The 18,980-nt window shown below is 41.2% G+C and overlaps 1 protein-coding gene across 1 annotated transcript in view; it reads left to right on the top strand.

Annotated features, from left to right (window-relative positions):
* Positions 1–886: 886 nt before the first annotated feature.
* The window catches only part of KCNH1 (potassium voltage-gated channel subfamily H member 1), a 515,719-nt gene continuing 497,625 nt past the window's right edge, over positions 887–18,980 (top strand). The window contains exon 1 of the mRNA XM_036756302.1: positions 887–965. Within this exon, the coding sequence (XP_036612197.1) occupies positions 887–965 (79 nt within the window). The remainder of the gene's footprint in view (positions 966–18,980) is intronic.

Genomic DNA, 18,980 nt, shown 5'->3' with positions numbered 1-18,980 from the left:
AAACTTTAAAGTGCTATATATTATTTTCCCCAGGGCTCATCTTCAAAAATCTTTTCTAAATCACTTAATCTCCTTGGGCCTCAGTTTCCTCATCTGTCAAAATGAAGGAGTTTGATTAGATGGCTTCTTAAGGTCCCTAGTAGCTCTAATTCTGAGATCCATAAGCCTCTACATCTTTCTCCCAAACTAACTCGTATTTAAAATTTATGTGCATCATTTTACCACTGTGTGTGTTCTCTTGTTTGGGCCTTACAAAACCACTTTGAGGAAAGCAGCACAAATATTTTTATTCCCGTTTTTACAGTTGTGGAAACTGAGGCTCAGTTCAGGTCGCACAGCTAGAAGGCTGTAGGGACAGCCCCTTCCACTCCATCAAACATCAAGATCGCTGCTTTCCACCCGGCCCTTCTACGCTCTGTCCAGAGGATGGCGCTCCTGCCCCAGCCTTCCTCTTCTCTCTCCTAACCACCCCCCCCCCCGCCCGCCCCTCACCGCCGCCGCAACCTCCGCCGGAGCCACCCTGCTCAGCGTCTCCATCTCCTGGGCACCTGGGGGCGAGGCGGAGGCAGCTGCGTCCTCCAGGGGCCGCTGCCGGCCAAGGCGAAGCTCCCTCCCCTCCCTGAGTTCCCCCCACCCCGGAGGCGGCTGCAGCAAGCAGGAGCTAGGAGCGAGTGCATTGCGAGGCGGGCTGGAGGGAGGGAGGCGTGAAGAGAGCGAGGGAGGCTGCTGGAGGGAGCCTCCGCCTCCGCTGCACCAGCCCGCTCGGGTCCCAGTGGAGACCATGGGGAGCTCCGAGCGGAGATCGCGCGCTGCTCCCGCGCCCAGCCTCCTGCACCCGTGAAAAGCCGAGTCGGGACTCCCCCCCAACCCCAGAGCTGCGGGGAGGATGACTATGGCTGGGGGCAGGAGGGGGCTGGTTGCCCCTCAGAACACGTTTCTGGAGAATATTGTCCGGAGGTCCAATGGTAAGAGATGCCTTTGAATCGATTCTATCGCGTTGTAGATGAATTGATGTACGGCAAACGCCCCTGCCCGTCCCGCGCCCCCCTCTCCAGCGGATGCAGCCCAGCCCCCCGAGCTTTGGTCTCGTACGGAGCCGGTGCAACGGGGAGGGCGACGAGGATGCTGCCTGCCTCCCGGATCGAGCCCCAGGGCTGAGAAGGGGAGAGGGGCTAGTTAGCGAGGCCAGAGGATGGTGGTGGTGGTGGTGGTGCACCCCGGAGAGTTCTTCCCGGGGCACCTTTTTGGGGTCTCTTCTTTCCGCAGGGTGACAACAAAGTAGTCTGGAAAAGTGTCAGGGTGCTCGACGGGGCGGTAGGGGGATGCCCCACCTCCATGAGCTAGCTGCCTTAGTCCGTCCGTCCGCGGACCTTCGGTTCTCCACCAGGGTCCCTGCAGGTTCTCTTAGCTCTCCTGCTGCAGACCCTCACCCAAGCCCTGCCCTAAGTCGCTTACCCTCCTGTTAGGGGTGGGGGCGGGCGGGCGGAGGAGTGGGGAGAGCTTTTGGCTTGTCAACTTCCCCCCTAGCTTGGTCAGTCTCGTAAAGGAGCCCACAGGGCAGGCGGTTCATCTTTTCTCTCCATCAGGGCACAGAGGCATCGGGAAAGGGTAAGATCCAGATGTAGCCTCGGCCGGCGGATGCCTCCTTCCTGTGTCGTGTGAAGTGTCAGGATCATGTGGCAGATGGGGTTTCCTTGGGTTTCCAGAACACAGGTGCAGAGCTGGTTAAGTAGTTACAGGTGCAGCCCTTTGTAGTATCTCCTTCTCCTGTCCAAACCCACGACAGCGATGTGTTACACTCGGGATGTAAAATCCAGGATCCTATTTTCCCACAAACTAATTAAATGTCCAGAAAAATCCCTCAGTAGCTCTCAGCTCCACTGTAACTGTGGTTAGCTGAAGTAGCAGGGGCATTTGTAGACGAAAGTCCACCCCAGGACCTAGTTCAATGTAAATACCTTATAGAAAGTTCTCTCCAGTAGTGAGCAGAGATTTCAAACACCTTTGAGGCCAAGACTGAACGGACCGGAGGCAGAGCCTTTCAAAGGGAAATAGAACTAGGCGCAGGTGGTAGGTATAGAGCAAATGCATTCATCAGATTGCTAAAATTAGCTGAAAGGGAGAGAAGCCTTTAAGTGCACTTTGTGGGTTCCTTAAGCCCCCATCTCCTCATAGGAAAAAAGAAACATTTTCAGTTTATCTGAGAAACTGCGAAGCTATAATTCAGGAAATGAGGTTTTAAAATTTGTAAACATGAAGCTTTTGGAGACTTAACCAGCTGGGATACAAAAGTGAGCCCCTCCAGTAAGATTAAGGCAGAAATTTCAAAGGGAGATTTTTTTTTTTGGTGTTGTTATGGTCCTATACTGATTTACTTAAATGCTGTTTTCCCTAATAAACCAACATTCTGAATTCATCCTAATTTAGTGGTAAACTAACAATCAACTGGATCTGCAAACATGCATCAGTTAACCTATTTTAATGCTTTCCTAGAAATCTTGAGATATTAAGGGCAAAGGACAGTGCAGTTCTTGGGGAGTGGTTTTTCTTTTCCATCCAGTGACCTGTCACTTCTTGGATTTCTTTTTCGACTAAAGCAGTGGCCTGTGAGGCAAGGTCAAAATGGTTATCTGGTTATGAAAGGTTCTGGTAATTAACAATACACGAATGGTAATAATGAACCTATACTTCCGAAGAGTTGGATTTGCCCTCTGAACACTTGGAATTAGGCTTGGATCTTCAAATAAAAGCACTTTACCAAGGCTGGTGGTATTATTTTTACTATGTTAATTACTTATGTGTTATAACAATCATGTTGTTGATGTTGACTGGCCAGAGGAGAATGAACCAATAGTTGTCCAGAATATGAAGTTCTTTCCTTATCTGAGAATCTTAGGAGGGAATTGTCATGGCCCTTAAGGAGCAATTTATACTGAAGAGACAAATGAGTAGATGAGGACAGAGGTTGTGGTGTACCCATATGATGTGTGGGTATTTGCTGATGTAAATAAAGGAGTCATAGATGCCAAGTCCTTGTAAATCCTGCCCCTGGGTCCCTGCAGGTGAGGAGAGAGAAGACTTTCTTCCTGTTCATCAGATCCCAGAGAAACTACAGGCCCTGTCCATCCCGAACCTTTTGTAAATATCCATGGACTGCTAATGGAATAAGCATGTGTGAACATTTTTAGCAGTGACATTTTAAATTGAGCACCAACGACAACAGCTTGCCTTGAAGTTTTTTTTAAAGTACTTCTTGTAACAGTTGAACTACTGAAATGATCAGTGTCTAGATGGCAAAGGTAATTTGTGGGATGGGCTAGGGTTTAAAAATTTCTCAGTATTCTGAGTTTAAAAGTACACATTTCTTCATTCTATTTATATCTTAATATATTCTATTTTTCTACACTGAAAAAGTATATTGCATTTATGTTTTAAAAATGGATTACTCCACAAAGGGGATAACATGGATGCTGTTTCTGTTATTGTTTGGTGATTTTTGTTAATCATATTAAGTAATATGTTTGCTTTTACAATGTCTTTCATAACATTTTATTAAATACTTCTTGCAAGGGTGCTGGGAGAGATCTGCTTATATTGCTGTCCCTATGTTAAAAAAATGAGGAATGCGAATGTTAAATGACATTTGAATGAACGCCCTGGCTCAGCAGGTGATGATGGAACTAGGATCAGAGCTTCTTCTCATCACTGGCTTTTCACACCCTACTAATTCAACCCACTGGAGCACCTGCATTACCGGAATTCCATGTTAATGCCCAAGATTCTAGAATTTGCTCTGGATGTTTTCTACTTCCCTTGGGCTTCATTTCCCTACTCAGAGTTTCCTTAAAGTCAGGGGAAAAAAGCCTAGGTTGGAATAAAGAAGAGGGAGGGACCAAGCATTTATTAATTGCTAGATGCTTAAAAAATATTATCTCATTTGCTCTTTCCAGTAATACTAGTATTACTGTAATTACTAGAATACTAGTAGTACTAGAAGATAGGTGCTATTACTATCCCCATTTTACATTCAAGGAAAATGAGACAGAGGTTAAGTGACTTGCCCCAGGTCACACAGCTAGTGTCTGAAGCAGAATTGGAACTTGGGTCTTCCTGACTCCAGGTCTGATTCTCTATTTACTTTGCCACCTAGAGGGGATTAGTAAAATTATTGATGACCCATATAATTTATACATTGGGTTTTAATCTATGTTAATTAATATCAGTTTAACTTCTAGTAGGTAGAGGAAGGGAAAGGTGTTGCATTTTCTAAAAAGGGGTTTGAGGAGGAATATGAGAGAAATTGTCACTAAATTGGAGCAGTTTCTTTAGTGGTCATATGGTCATAGAATATTTGAGCTGGAAGGAACTTCGGAGGTCATCTACACCACACTCTTCATTTTATAGAAGAAGTAGCTGAGGCCAAGAGAAAGGGGACTGAGTCGCCCCAGGTAACACATCCAGTTAGAGGGAGAGTTACAAAAGGAGACCAGGGCCTGCAGACTCAATACTCTTTCCAGTCTGCCTCAGCCTTCCTTGTCGCATTATTATTTGCTCTCAAGTACCATAATTTCTCTGTGGAATATAATAAAGTATTTTGACAACAGTCTTTTTGGCCAACAGCCGCTTCACTGAATCCACCCAGGATAATAGGGTGGAGGAGAAACTAGTACTAAGAAAAGGAAGGGCAGTATTTTACCTTTGTTTCAGTGTTGTAGTCGCAAATGATTCCGTCTAGGATAGAGCAAGATGCAACGGTTATTTGATGCATTAATAGGATCCATTTCACTGAAAACAACCCTGGCAATATTGGAAACATCCTCAATCTCAAGTCAAGGGGAGGTTTGACAGTTGCTTGATTCATTTGAACATTGTATACAGCCAACTGGAGTAATTCATTTCTCAGAGCAGTTGGATTTGTGTTGGCCCAAGTACTCAGCTGATCGGAGGATCATAAAATCTCCCTCTGTCTTGGCACTGTGTAGACCTTGCTTCTCTCTTTAGTTATGTATATTGTTGGAAATTGTCATCTTCCTTCTCAAAGTAGCCTAATACTACAGCCAACATTCTCATGGAAACGGAGAAGAGGTCTACTGGACTAAGAAAGGCAGGCAGAGAAGGGACAAGGTATTTGTATATCCTAAGTAGGATTTGAAGGTGCCTAATACAGTATCTGACATACAATGGGAATGTAATAAATGCTTGAGGAATTGAATTAAAACATTGTACTCCTTAACACAATTGCAGTTTTCAGCTCTCATGTAAAAGATGAAACACAGAGCTGGAAGGGACCTCAGAAATAATCAAATCCAAAGTTTATTTTGTAGATGAGGAAACTGAGGCCCAAAGAAGTGAAGGGACTTGTCCATAGTCACATAAATAGTAACCAGAAAATCTGAGATTCAAACCTATGTCCAAAACGATTGATCATTCCATAGTACCACAGAATTTGATTCATGAAAAAAAGTCTTCAGTCTACAAAAGTAGAATTTTCTGGCTGGCTTCAAAATATTGTGTTTATAAAGTTCTATTAAAGAGTATCCCTTATTTTACTATCTTCCTACTCCCCATTTGTTGCACCTTAGCCAGATGCCTTCCTTGCCTATCCCTAGTCCTGGACTGCGTTGGCAGGTCTAGGTGCCAGGAAAACACACAGAATGATTAAAAAAACTATCCAGGACATATGTTTAAGTGCCGTAGAGCAGAAACCTAACAATTGGAAATGCCATAGTAACAATCCATACTGATTAGCAGGAGTGAAATGAGGCACATGCTGGTACATATTTGTGAACATATATAAATTACAGATTGCCTAATCAGCTGTGTTGTTGTAGATTTTGAAGCTGGTTCAGGTTGTTGGCACAATGAGTTAGCAAACAGGAGGAGAGCCACGGGAAATGTTTTGTGTGTTCATAAATGTGTTGAGTCATGGGAATATTTATAAAACAACAAAAAACCCCACCTTACCAAAATCCTTTATGTCCCACTAAAAAGAGAGAAAGGAATAACAAACCCGGATTATGCCCAGGTCAACATAGGTGGCTGACTTTTTTGTTTTTGTTTTATGTTGTAAAATGATCTCTAAACTAATGGGTTGAAATGAACCTCAGCCAAGACCAAATTTACTTCTTAATGGAAGATGGGAAAATTTAACTAGATTGAGTCATGATTGCTATTAGTCCATGGAATGAGAAGATGAGGTGTTAGAAGCATCCTGTGTTTTCTTAGAGGATGGAAGGTAGAGTTTAGAATGGGCTTAGTTCATTATTGCTGATAAGACCAAAATTTTGAGTTTAATTGCCAGGGCTGGGGAAGTCATGGGACCTGGGTTTAAATCCTAGATTCTGTATTTAATAGCTGCATGACTAGGTGCAAAGCATTTAATCTTTTTCAGGTTCAGTTTCACCATTTATTAAATGGAGATGATAACACTTGCTCTGCTGACCTGAGGGTTATGAGGAGGCCACTTTGTAAACTTCACATTGAGTGTGATGTGTTATCATAAGCATGTAGCATTGGAAGAATCTGTAAAGACCATCTAGCCCAATCTCCTCATTTTATAGCTGAGAAGCGGACGCTATACCTTCACATGATTAAGATACATCATTTTTTATGTTTTCATTTAAAGCTTGCTTCCAAAAGCCACTAGACACTGTATTTTGACCATAAAGTCTTTTAAGTTGAAACTAACTCAGGAAGCAAATGAGAAATGGGTGGAAAATATCAACTACCCTAATGTTATTAAAAAAATAGGGAAGTGACATTTTCAACATCACTTAATGGTGGCAGGTTTTCAATAAGCTTTCATAGATGTATTCTCATTTAATTTGAGAGTGATTGTGAAATCCGTTCATCTTCATCACTTGAAAGTCTAAAATTCAGAGAGTCCTTCCAAAGGAACAGAGGCAGGAAAGTATGAGAGTACTCAGAGGGGAGAATGGAAGAGATAAGTCTGGAAATGTGGGGTGCTGGGCTCTGATGCCAGACTGAGGAGTTTGAAACTCTTCTAATTAGGCGGTAGTCACTCAATGGGTTTGAGAAGAAGAGGGAGGAGATAGATCTTTCTGGAAAGTAATGAAAGATTAATTGGAAAGATTGGTGAAGAGAAAGGAGAAGGAAAGATCTATCGGGATGCTACTGTAATCATCCAGACAGGTGGTTATTGAGTCTGTACTAGGGCAGTAGCAGTAAGAATACAGAGGAGGGGACAGATGTGAGAATTTGCAGAAGTAAAATGGACAGGTTTTGGTGACAGATTGGATGTGGGAGGTGGGGATGAGGGAGGGGTTGAAGGTAACACTATGGTTTCTGATAGCCAGGGAAATGTTTCATTTTGTTCTTGAAGTTGAAAGTACTCCCTTGCCCTGCCCCTATAATTTACTGACTTAATAAAAAATGTATTCAATCTGACGTTAAGACCAGGCAGAAAGCAAGGAGCTACTGATTCCATTGGGACTATAGCTTGTTTTATGAAAAGATTGGACTCTTGATAATTGAGGAGCTAATATCTATTATCCTTGGAGTTTTATTGTTGGAAAAAATAATAATCCATTTTATGACTTTGGTAGATGATAACATTTTTAAATGCTTAACTTTTGTGGACCACTAACTTAGATGCCCCTGGGTGAAGGTATAATGCATTTTTTATTCCATTTCTGCTTTGGCATGGCTGCCCCACCTTCTTCCTCTCCATGTTTCACTCTTTTTTTCCACCTCTTCACTCTATTCCTTTTCGTCCTCATCTTGGGTGTTTTCTTCTATTCAGAAAGGTAGGATGTTGCTTCCTTATTTTTTTATACATATTTCTCAAATTCTCTCTCTTACTTTCTTCCAATTTGTATTCACTTCCCCTCCCCCCCCCAAAATGGTTTGCCTGAAAATTAGCAAAAGGATGCTTCCTTCCTCTCTCTTTGCCTAAACTCCTTTTGTGGATTTGATTTGATAGCCTATGAAACCATTGTCTTTAGCCATTCATAACATTACAAATTAAAAGTGCTATTGTCCCATCACTCAGTTAGATATGTGCCCTATCCAGGTGATGGTATCCAGGTTGTGGGAGTTTATTGTGAAATATTTACTGTAGCCCCATAAAATAACAAATTCTGGTAGGGACTGACGCATTTTGTGTGAGCTGTCTGCTGAAAGTAGCTTTGTAGCTTTTATATATGTAATTACTCAAACTGAGTCACTTTCCCAAGTCGTTGCTTTGGTTTCTCCTTTGTTATTTGGGGGGTAATTATGATGAAATGCAATTTTCTAATAATTCCTTTTTAGAATATCTATGTATTATGCTTTATGTGCAAATAGCAGGCTTAGGATGCCATCTGACATATTTGTACCACGGTAACATAGCTTGTATCATGCTCCATTAACTGAAGAAGCTTTAAAAATTCACCTTTTTCTTTTTAAATCTGCGAAGGTTCTGTGTTCTCTGAACCTGCAGAATTCTGTGTGGGTGGGAAAGGTCGCTTTTAGGAAGGCTTACATTTAGTTTCCTCTACTCTTTCAGCCCACAGACCCTCAATGGGTAAAAAAGCATTGGAGGGAGTAAAAGAAATCTAGTTAACTTGATTCAAAGATCAGCAGACATAATTGAGGTTTGAGAGAAGAGTAAGGACAGCCTGTCGAGTCAGCTCATTTCACTAAATAACCCGTCTTGTTATTCTTCACATGGGACATCCCACCTCCAGGCTCCATGTATTTATGCAAGTTGTACCCTATGCCTGGAATGCCCTCTCCTCATCTTTTTCTGTTAGAATTCTTAGTTTCTTCAAGGTTCAGCTCAAATGACATCCTACATGAGGTGTTTTTACAGATCTTTTCAGTTGCTGGTGCTTCCCCTTTAGTTCTGTGCCAAATTACCTGATATTTATTTTGTATACACTTAAAGACATACATTTGGAACTCTCCTCTCCATTTCACTAGAATGTAAGCTTCCTGGGGGTAGGCACGGTTTCGTTTTTGTCCTTGTATCTCTAGTGCTCGACACAAAGTGGATACTCAATGAATGCTTATTGATTAGTTTAAAACAGTTGAAGGGAAAGGATTGACTTCTTGTAATTGAAATCTAGTGGCAGGTTGGATGCCTTCCTATAGGCTGCCAGCTAATTGGGGGCCATTAGGCTAGACACTGCTTTGATAACTCATGTTTATATATTGCATTTTAAAGTTTACAAAGCACTTTCCTCATAACAGTCCCGTGTGGCAGGGATTGCAGAGTTGTCATAGCCTCATTTTATAGGTGCCAAAAGTGAGTCTCAGAGAGGTTAACTGCCCAAAGTCACACAGCTAACATGTGCCATAGACAGGACTTTAACTGATGTCTCTGCTGACTCCAAATCCAGTGATTTTTTTCCACCATACTATGCTGTCTCTGTTTAACAAAGTATGTATTCATGATGACTGGGTATACATTTTGCCCAGGCCCCAGGAGCACTAATAACTCACAATGGAGTTTTCTGAAGGGCTCATGAATAGGCCTCCTGATATCTGTGGTTTGTTTATAAATTAGGACCCTTTTAAAATGTGACACTATTATAGGGATTCAAAAATACTATGGGTCATGTTATATTCCCCAAACACAAAAACTCCATGGAGGAAAAGCTTGATATAGTAACTCACATGTATGTGGTATTTTATGGTTACAAAGTCAAAAAAGCATTATAGAATCTCAGGGTAGAAAGAGGACCTCAGAGGCCATTGATTCTTGTTTCTATTGGAACAAGAATTTCCTCTAGGGGTAGCTAGGTGGCGCAGTGAGTAGAGCACCGGCCCTGGAGTCAGGAGGACCTGGTTTCAAATCCGGCCTCAGACACTTGACACATTTACTAGCTGTGTGATCTTGGGCAAGTTACTTAACCCCAATTGCCCTGCCTTCCTCCCTCAAAAAAAGAAGAATTTCCTCTAATACATACCAGACCATCCAGATTTTGCTTGAAGACACCCAGTAAAGGGTAGCACGCTACCTCCACGGGCGCCCCCTTTTACTTTTGGAAAGCTCTAATTGTTAGGAAGTTTTCCCTTAAATCAAGTCTGAATTTGTCATATTGTAACTTTTATTCATTGCTCCTAGTTATATATGACCTCTGGGACTAGGAAGAGAAAGTCTGACACCTCTTCCAGGGCACAATTCTTCAAATACTTGAGGTCAACTATTACGTCCCCTTTAAGTCTTCTCTTCTTCAAGAGAAACATGTCCATTTCCCTCAAGCTAACTTCTTATGGCAGGAATCCCAAGGCCCTTTGTCATGCTGACTGCCCTTCTCTGGACACTTGCCAGCTTATTAATGTCCTTCTTAGGATGTGGAGGTCAGAAGTGAATATAATACTCCAGATACATTCCAACTAGGGTTGAGAACAGTAGACTATCACCTCCCAGATCCTAGATAGTATATAATTACAGCGCAAGATTACATTAGTTTTCTTTTTAGTTGCCATATCATACTATTGAGACACATGGTGCTTTGCAGTTCACAAAACCCTCTTATCTTTTCCAGATAAATTGTATTAAAGACATCTCCCCCAATCTGTCCTCTCCAATTCCCATGTCAATTTGGAGGAGACAGAATCTATGTAAGGAATGTATATAGCCAGGACAACTCATGGTCCTCAGGTTGTATTTCAGGTAAAACTCCTCTCTGTCTTTGAAGCTACCACTATTGATGTTATCTGCTGGTCTTGTAATATGTTCTGCCAGATCGCTTTTTCCACTGAGTTTTGAAAACTGCCTTCTCTGCCAAACTGTGAGCTGCTGGTGTTCTTCATCTACTGGGCTATTTTCTCCTCTGTGCTGGCATTTTCTGGTTTTCTGCTGAGGTGCTTCGGTCTGCAGATTCTTTGCCAATCTACTCCTATCTTCTGATTCTCCACTGAATTAAAGTTTCCATGTGGCCTTTTTCCAAAAGGAAAAAGGCTTCCCACTTTTTGGGAAGTGACCAGAATCTGAATGATAATGATGAGGATAGAGGAAGCAACTATAGTATCAGGGTTATTTCAGCTCTTTTGTGAATCAGATACAAAGTCAAAATCATCTAGTCAGCAAGTTCCTTTAGGTCCTGTCTGCTTTTTGAACTACTCTTGCTTTTGTGTCAGTAACCACAATTCTAGGCCTGTTTGCTATTTGCATCAGAGTTAAGAAGGTTCCTTTCAACTACCATCATGTCCCTGGCCACTAGTGCCATGAAAATTTCTCTGGAAGTTTACTTAGCAAGACTAGAGGGGCAGACTGGACCTAGCAACTTTCATCCTGCATGCTGGCTGGCACAAATCTCACTGCTTTCTGTATACTATATTCTCTAAATCTGACAGTAATCAAAACCTATAGTTTTACTGATCTATAGCGTGCAAGCTTTTCTCTCTGCCCTTATTTTAAAAAAAAACTGGGGCAACAATCATGTTTCTCTAGCTCTCTAGCATTTGTTTCCATCTCCATAATCATTTAAAGATCATTTTGAAAATGGCTCAGCAATCTTATCTGCTTGTTCTTTCAGTGCTATGGAATGTTTATTGCCTGGGCCTGCTGATTTAAAGTCATTGAGGGCAAACTAGGTGTTATCCTTTTATCTGATTACTGATCTTGGGTTTCAGTTCCTAATTAATCAATTTTTTTTGTTCTGTTCTTTCTAGTCTAAAGATCATTCTCACAGGCAGAGACGTCAGAGGCAAAGTATGAGTTTAGTAATTTTGCCTTCCCTCCATCATCCATTATCATTTTTATATCCTGAGTGTTCATCCTCATCTTTCTTTGATCCCTCTTCCCCCCACTCTAATATGGCATAAAATTCCTTTTTTTGTCACTAGAATTCCTCGTCAGCTTCAAATAATGTTGAACCCAGTGCTCCTGACACTCTTTTTATAAGGCATGCCCCATATTTGTATCCATTCTTCCTACCTCTCCTTGATTTCTTCTCTCTTGTTCTCGTTCAGTCATTTAGTCATGTCTGACTTTGTGGACTTTTGTCCATGGTGTTTTATTGTCAAAGTTACTGGTGTAGTTTGCCATTTCCTTTTGCAGTGTATCCCCATTTTACAGATGAAGAACTGAGGCAGATAGAGGTCGAGTGACTTGCCCAGAGTCACACAGCTAGCAAGTGCCTGAGGCTGGATTTTAATTCAAAAGTTCCTGACTCCAAGCCTGGTGGTGCTGTATCTACTGTGCCACCTAGCTGCCCCTCTTCTTGTTCTCTACATAACTTTGAAATCAAAGTTGGTTGATGAGTCCCTATGCATGCGCTTCAATCCCTCTAGACAACTCCCTCTTGTTTTCCCTGTCATTGCAATTGTTTCTGTTTGTATCTTCAGACTTTTATTCCTCAGTTATTGACTAGGTTAAAACAATTGAAGGGAGAGGATTGCCTTCTTCTAATTTAAATCTAGTGGCAGGCTGAATGCTTTCTCATAGGCTGCTAGCTAATTGGAAGCCATTGGGCTAGATAATGCAAATTACTCTGGAGCTGACTTTCTCTTTACCATATAAAGCCATTCTTTCTTTGAACCTTTGATATATGATCTCTCCAAACTAAAGGCGCACAAGAGATTATAGTTGACTTTCCTCTCCTCGATCATAAATTCTAAGATGGAGAGGTCACTTCCCCCAAGGTTCCCCTCATTTCTTCTTCAGTAGCCAGTTTTTCCTTGTTAGTCAGGATTAGGAGCCCCTAATTACATTCTCTGCCTTTTGAAGGATTTAACTGTTATGAAGGCAAACCAAGAAATGGTTGGCTATTCTACTTTGAATAGAAAGAGGCTGAGTAGGTGACTAGGTAAAGTATCACTGCTGTGTCATTCTTTGGAAGCAGGCTTGTGATAAGTTTCACAAATTTCCCATTCATTTCCTCCTTCTGTCCAGGTAGTCTATTGTATGTTTCCACGACAGTATACAGTTGCTCATTGAAAAGCTCTCAACCATGCATACTCTCTTCTTTCTGGATTTATTTACTCACAGGAGGGTATCTTCTTTTTTTTTTTTTTTGGGCTTTTTTCGTCAGGGCAATTGGGGTTAAGTGACTTGCCCAAGGTCACATAGCTAGTACATGTATCAAGTGTCTGAGGTCGGATTTGAACTCAGGTCCTCCTGACTCCAGGGCCGGTGCTCTACTCACTGAGCCACCTAGCTGCCCTTTTTGTTTTTGGTTTTTTTTTTAGGGTATCTTCTTAATACGATGCACTACTATTCTGCTGCTTCCCTTCTCTATTTGGATCTATTTGAATGGGGCATATCCTGCTAGAGCCATATTATAATCATGGGTCTCCATCCCACCAAGTATCAGTGATGTTTACTTACCAATTGTGCCTAATTTGCTTCCTTATACTAGGATCTCTAGTTCACCATGAGTGTGACCCGTATTTGTGGATGGATAGGAAGCTATGGGGTTTATTACTAGTTCATTTCTTGGATTTTGTCTCATGTATTTCTGGGAGTCTCTATTGCTATTCTTTCTACATTGTAGCTATTTAATTTATCTGTCTTGGTAGATACAGATAGGCAGCTTTCTCTCTTCTTCTTTATTTTGTTTAAAAATTCTTTTTATTAGATTTTCAAGATTCCAGGTATACATATATATGTGTATATGCATATTACATGCATATTCACACATACATATGTATACACATATAGTCAATCTTCAACATTTGTGCTTTTATTTTTATGACTTCTAGCATTCACATGATTTTATTAGTAATGTCATATTCACTTTCTTATTGGCAACCATACATATTCACAGTAGAAAAAAAGAAAGACGCAATGCACAAGTTTATATCCACAAAAAGGAGAAAAAGTAATCATCAAAGCGTTTGTGAATCTGCTCCAGAGAGTGCTAAAGTAAACTCTCAGGAATGCACTGAGGGACTTGGAAAAATGGCAAAATGGCAAAGTTTGTGAATAAATGAGATGATGGTCACCCCTACCGTCTCACTGGTGTTGGCTTCTGGCCTCCTCCACTGCCTGTTCCACCAGGCTGCTGAGCTTCCTGGCCAGATGAGCCAAGCAGCCAGCAGCCTACCATATCAAGGCTGGGAACTCACCCTAAGGCATGTTGGCATTAGAGTCAGGAAGATCTGGGTTCAAGGCTACTGACTGTTCAACCCTGGATAAGTCCCTAACCTCTTGGTGCTCTAGGCATCTTTCTAAAACTACAAGTCTCAGAGAAGATGCCAACATGCATTGACAGGGGGAGCTTCCACATCCAGGACATCCCTATTGTAATGAAATCACAGTACCAAAGTTGGGTTTGTTCTCTCTTGTTCGTTCTCTCTCTCTCTCTCTCTCTCTCTCTCTGTGTCTGTCTCTCTGTCTGTCCCTCTCCCTCCCCCCATCTCTCTCAATTCTTAATTACTGTAAGTAAGTCAGAAGCCAAGGACCCCTGACATGGGGCTGTACCAGCACTTTTACTGGTGTCTCTGCTGCCCCATTTGTGTATGTGTGCATATGTATATAAAAACCTTTATTAAGTGTACTCCATTCCTAGACAAAAGTTGATCATTCTTATATTTCAAGCCGTGAAACAGAAATCCAAATCCCATTTTCAAGCATTATCACTTCCTGACTCAGCTTTTCTCTTGAGAAGGACTTGCCTTTGATAGACCACAGTGATGTAAACACCACGTGTGCCCCTTCAGTTTCTTATCTTGGATTTCATAACCTTTAGCAATGCTTTCTAAACACCTTCTGGCATTATCATTTGTCTTCCCGTGAATTCTGAGAAGTGGATGGTAATAATCAGGTCCGACAAGTTTGGGGAAGTTATCTATCACGTCTTGAATACATGTGCGGGAAGACTGTAGCTCTTTCTTTTGTCAATGTCAGAGTGTCTGATTCCTTAGTATCCTGCACCTGGGAGTTGTCAGCCCCCACCACTTGCTTCTTCTTCCAGTAAGTCCTGCATGATCTCTCTTCTAACATTCCTGATCATTTATTCCTGGTAGTTTATGTATAGCGGGCATCCAGGTGGCACAGTGGATAGAGCTCCAGACCTGGAGTCAGGAAGAACTGAATTTAAATCCTGCCTCGGATATTTACTGGCTTTGTGATCCTGGGCAAGTCACTTAACCTCTTTTTGCTTTAATTTCATCATCTGTAAAATGGGGATAATAATAGCATCTACTTCCACGGGAGTATTGCCAAGATCAAATGAGATAATTGTAAAGCACATAGCACAGTTCCTGGCATACAGTAAGCACTCTATAAATGCTAGCTATTATTAAATAGTTTCCTCTTTAGAGGGCCCAGCTTTTCTCTCTATGCAAAAGTTTTTTTCCTCTTTATTATTTAGCTCTATATGTCAGTGGTCCTCCCTTTCATTGGGTCCCATTCTTCTATACTCCAAACTTCTGACACAGGTGATGATTCCTTTTTGTCTTTTCAGATTATTTTTCTTCCTTTTTTTTTAACCTTGGAGCCTGTTCTTCCCTTTTTTAAAGGAATGTTTCAATCTTCCTGAAACTCTGGAGAGTGGCAGGGTGTCCCTTGAGCGTCATTAACTCCTCTTTGATGAGGGAAATCAGCCTGCACTTTGAACACATTTAGCAATTGCTTGGCTGTGGCCAAAAGACAAGTTTCTTATACTCTATGAAGGTCACTGCGAAATTATCCTTGTTCTGTCTGCTTGCTGGAAGCAAGATCTTCAGTTATCTGTTCTTCTTATTGGCAACTCTTGTGGCTACAATCTATGGTGAAAGACTGCAAGAAATTGCCATGGTTAAAGCTTCTTTTTCTTTTCCTTTTTTGCAGGGGGGAAGGGCAGGGCAATTGGGGTTAAGCAACTTGCCCAAGGTCACACTGTTAGTAAGTGTGTCAAGTGTCTGAGGTCGAATTTGAACTCAGGTCCTCCTGATTTCATGGCTAGTGCTCTATTCACTGCACCACCTAGCTGCCCCATGGTTAAAGCTTTTAAACAACTTTGTGAGGTAGGCAGTCCTATTTTCCTCATTTGATAGATGAGGAAACCGAAGCTCAACTATTTGCCAAGGACCGCACAATCAGCAAGTGGCAGAACCTGAATTTGAACCCATGTCTTTTGATGTCAATTCAGTAGACTGTATCCTGCTCCCCCTTTTCTCTTGCTTATTATATGGTTAACTTAGAAGGTGTGTGAATGTTTAAATTTAACCAATTTTATAAGGAGATGTAGTAGGTATAGCTTTAGGACTTCATTTCCCATGCTACAGCCAACCCAAGGATTTTGTGAGACATGGTACAGAGATAGAAAGGGGAGATAGAGGAGGACCATTGGAGTGATGTGAACACGATGACCCCAAACCTAGGAGTTAGAGCTGGTCCTGATGACTGCCTAGTTGAGCCAAGTTTCATTTATTTTCCATATTTCTCCGAAAGAATCCCAGAAATGAAACTTCAAGAGGCAAATAGCATGACACCATAAACGTTGACTACTGGGGCTGTCTTGTGGAACCAGAGAGATTAAACAGAAATTAAATTAAAACTCCCCTAGAGTTATAGGCAATTTCTCCTATTTGTGTATAAGTTCCAAGGGTACTTTCACTACCTGATTCCCTTCCTTGTTCTTTATGGTTTAATTTCTTAATTAAATGTTTCTGCAATTGGATACTTTATCTCATTAACGGTCTGGAAATAGAGTTTGGATTAGATTAAGACTTGGGCCATGAGTTGTAGAGTTTATTCCTGACCTTCCTTCCAAACCACAATAAATTTGGGGGAGAGTTAGTGGTGCTTCAGTGGATTCAGTTGTCTTTAAAGTGGTGGGTTCAACCGATTAAGCTTACTATAAACAGATATTTTAGGTTTTAAGGATTTAGGCTAATCTCTCTCCAAGGGGCCTCATTAGCAGAGGAATGGGCATCTTTCTTTGAAGAATTTTTTATCTGCTAGAGTGTTTACATGCAGTAGTATCTTAAATACACCAGCCACAGCAGAAAGACAATTCTGATCAGTATAAAATTCAGGTCTTAGCTCTGTGTGATGTAAAACAAACAAATCCCAGGCACCAATGATGCTCTGTAAGAGATCAGAGAGTCTCTTTCCTTCCCTAGAGATTGTTTAAAAATCAAGGCACTCTTCATCCATCTGAGGAGCAGATAATTCATACTGGAGAGAAACCTTATGCAAGTAATGAATGTGGGAAGCTCTTTCGTCTCAGCTCATCCGATACTGAACATCAGAAGTGTCATACTGACGAGAAACCTTCGAAATGTATTGAATACAGGAAAGCTGGTAGCCAGAGTCAAAATCTCATCAGACATCAGAGAATTCATACTGGAGAAAAACTCTCTGAATGTAATGAATGCGAGAAAGTCTTCAGGTAGAGTACAACATTCATAAGATGTGAGAAATCTCACGTTGGAAAGTAAGGCTAACAATGTCATAAATGTGGCAAAAATTCCTTTTAGACTTGTCGCATTGATAAATATCCATCAGAACTTGGTACCAACAATGTTATTGCTTTAGGTTTAAGAAACAAAAGGATTTCTCCTCACTCTTAGCCACCATTTAATTTCTACCTTGCAATATACATTTTTAGTTTTGTTGATGCATTCTTTTTTATAGTGGTTACTTTCTAGTAGAACTCTCCCTTATAACAAAGAAAAACAATTAAGGAAACTAATGGACACAGGAAGCACATCTGATAGTACCTGCCATGTTGCATCCCCACAGTTTCCTCTCCTCCCCTCGTCGCCCCCTCCCCCCCCCCCCATTTAGAAGAGGGAGGTATATTGCATTATTTGTCCCCTGGAGCCATGTTGTTATTTGCAACACACAATAGCTGCCACTAGATGGTAGTAAATTTGTGCAGGTCCATGTAATTGTTAGTCAATAAGCATTTATTAAGCACCTATTACAGTTTTAGCTATGAAATAACACTAAATCTCTGAAATACCAGAAGAGAGTTGTTGCCAAGGGAAGTAAATGTTTTCCGTTTTTAAAAGGGAGGAAGACAGAGTTAAATTTTGGTACTTTTGTATCCTTATCACCTAGCACAGTACCAGGTACATGGTAGGTACTTAATAAATTATTGTTGATTGGTTAGCTCTGCCACTGAGTGTGACATTGTCCAAGTCATTTCCCTCTTGGGCCTCAGTTTCTGTACCATTCAGAAAAAGGAGTTGGGTTAGACGTAATTTCTAATGTTCTTTCTATTTCTATTTTTTTTTCCTTGTCCTCTCACTGGTTCCTTTGGTTCTGAGGGACCTGTGATTCCATATTAGAGAGGAGTCTTGTGTAAGTAGGTGCAACTTTCCCTGAAGACAGAGAGTATTTTTATGCAAACCGTGGGGCTTCTAAGAGATACAGTTCAATTCTCAGTTCTGTAATGGACAGCTGATGTTGCCAGATAAGTAACCTCTATAGGAGGAAGTCACAGGAGTTGTGGCTCTAATTTAATAGAGAGTAGTAAGAGAATATTATTAGACACTTCTATTCATATGTATAAGACTTTTCAGCCAAACCTTCTAACTTGGCAGTGGAAGTGGGATTGAGGATTCCAAATTATCTCCCTAGAGTTTGCATATTTTCTCATATCCAGATCATGTTCGATTCTGAACTGGAAGCATGAAGCTAGACTCTTTATTTAAGCAGCAAGTTACTTTCCTAATTATGTTTTGCTGAGTTTATACATCAGTACAAACAGACATCAGCTCCAAACAGTGAATTTTCTTTTAGATTTTGGAATACCTCTGTAGACAGCCAAAGCATATATCCCAAAGTCTTTGAACTAAAGCTTACACCTCTTGCTCATAGGAGAAACCCTTGCTCAGGGCCCATTTATTTTAATTTCAGATTCAATTTTCTAGCAAGCATTGTTTAGTTTCCTAGCCAGTGGCAAATTAGATGTTATTTACATGATCCAAGTTCCTGAAAGGAACAAGGAAGATGAGGGGAAAAAAAGATCCACAAGGACCAGAGAGGTCTTCTAAAATGAAGGAGAGAATAAACATAAATAAGCTAGGCTTTCATCTATACTATTTGAAGCATGAAAATGATGAATGATGGAAAGTTCTAGGGTGACCTGAAA

Source organism: Trichosurus vulpecula, chromosome 4 (assembly GCF_011100635.1).
Source record: "Trichosurus vulpecula isolate mTriVul1 chromosome 4, mTriVul1.pri, whole genome shotgun sequence".
NCBI lineage: Eukaryota > Metazoa > Chordata > Mammalia > Diprotodontia > Phalangeridae > Trichosurus > Trichosurus vulpecula.
This window is presented reverse-complemented; position numbering and strand designations above follow the sequence as displayed.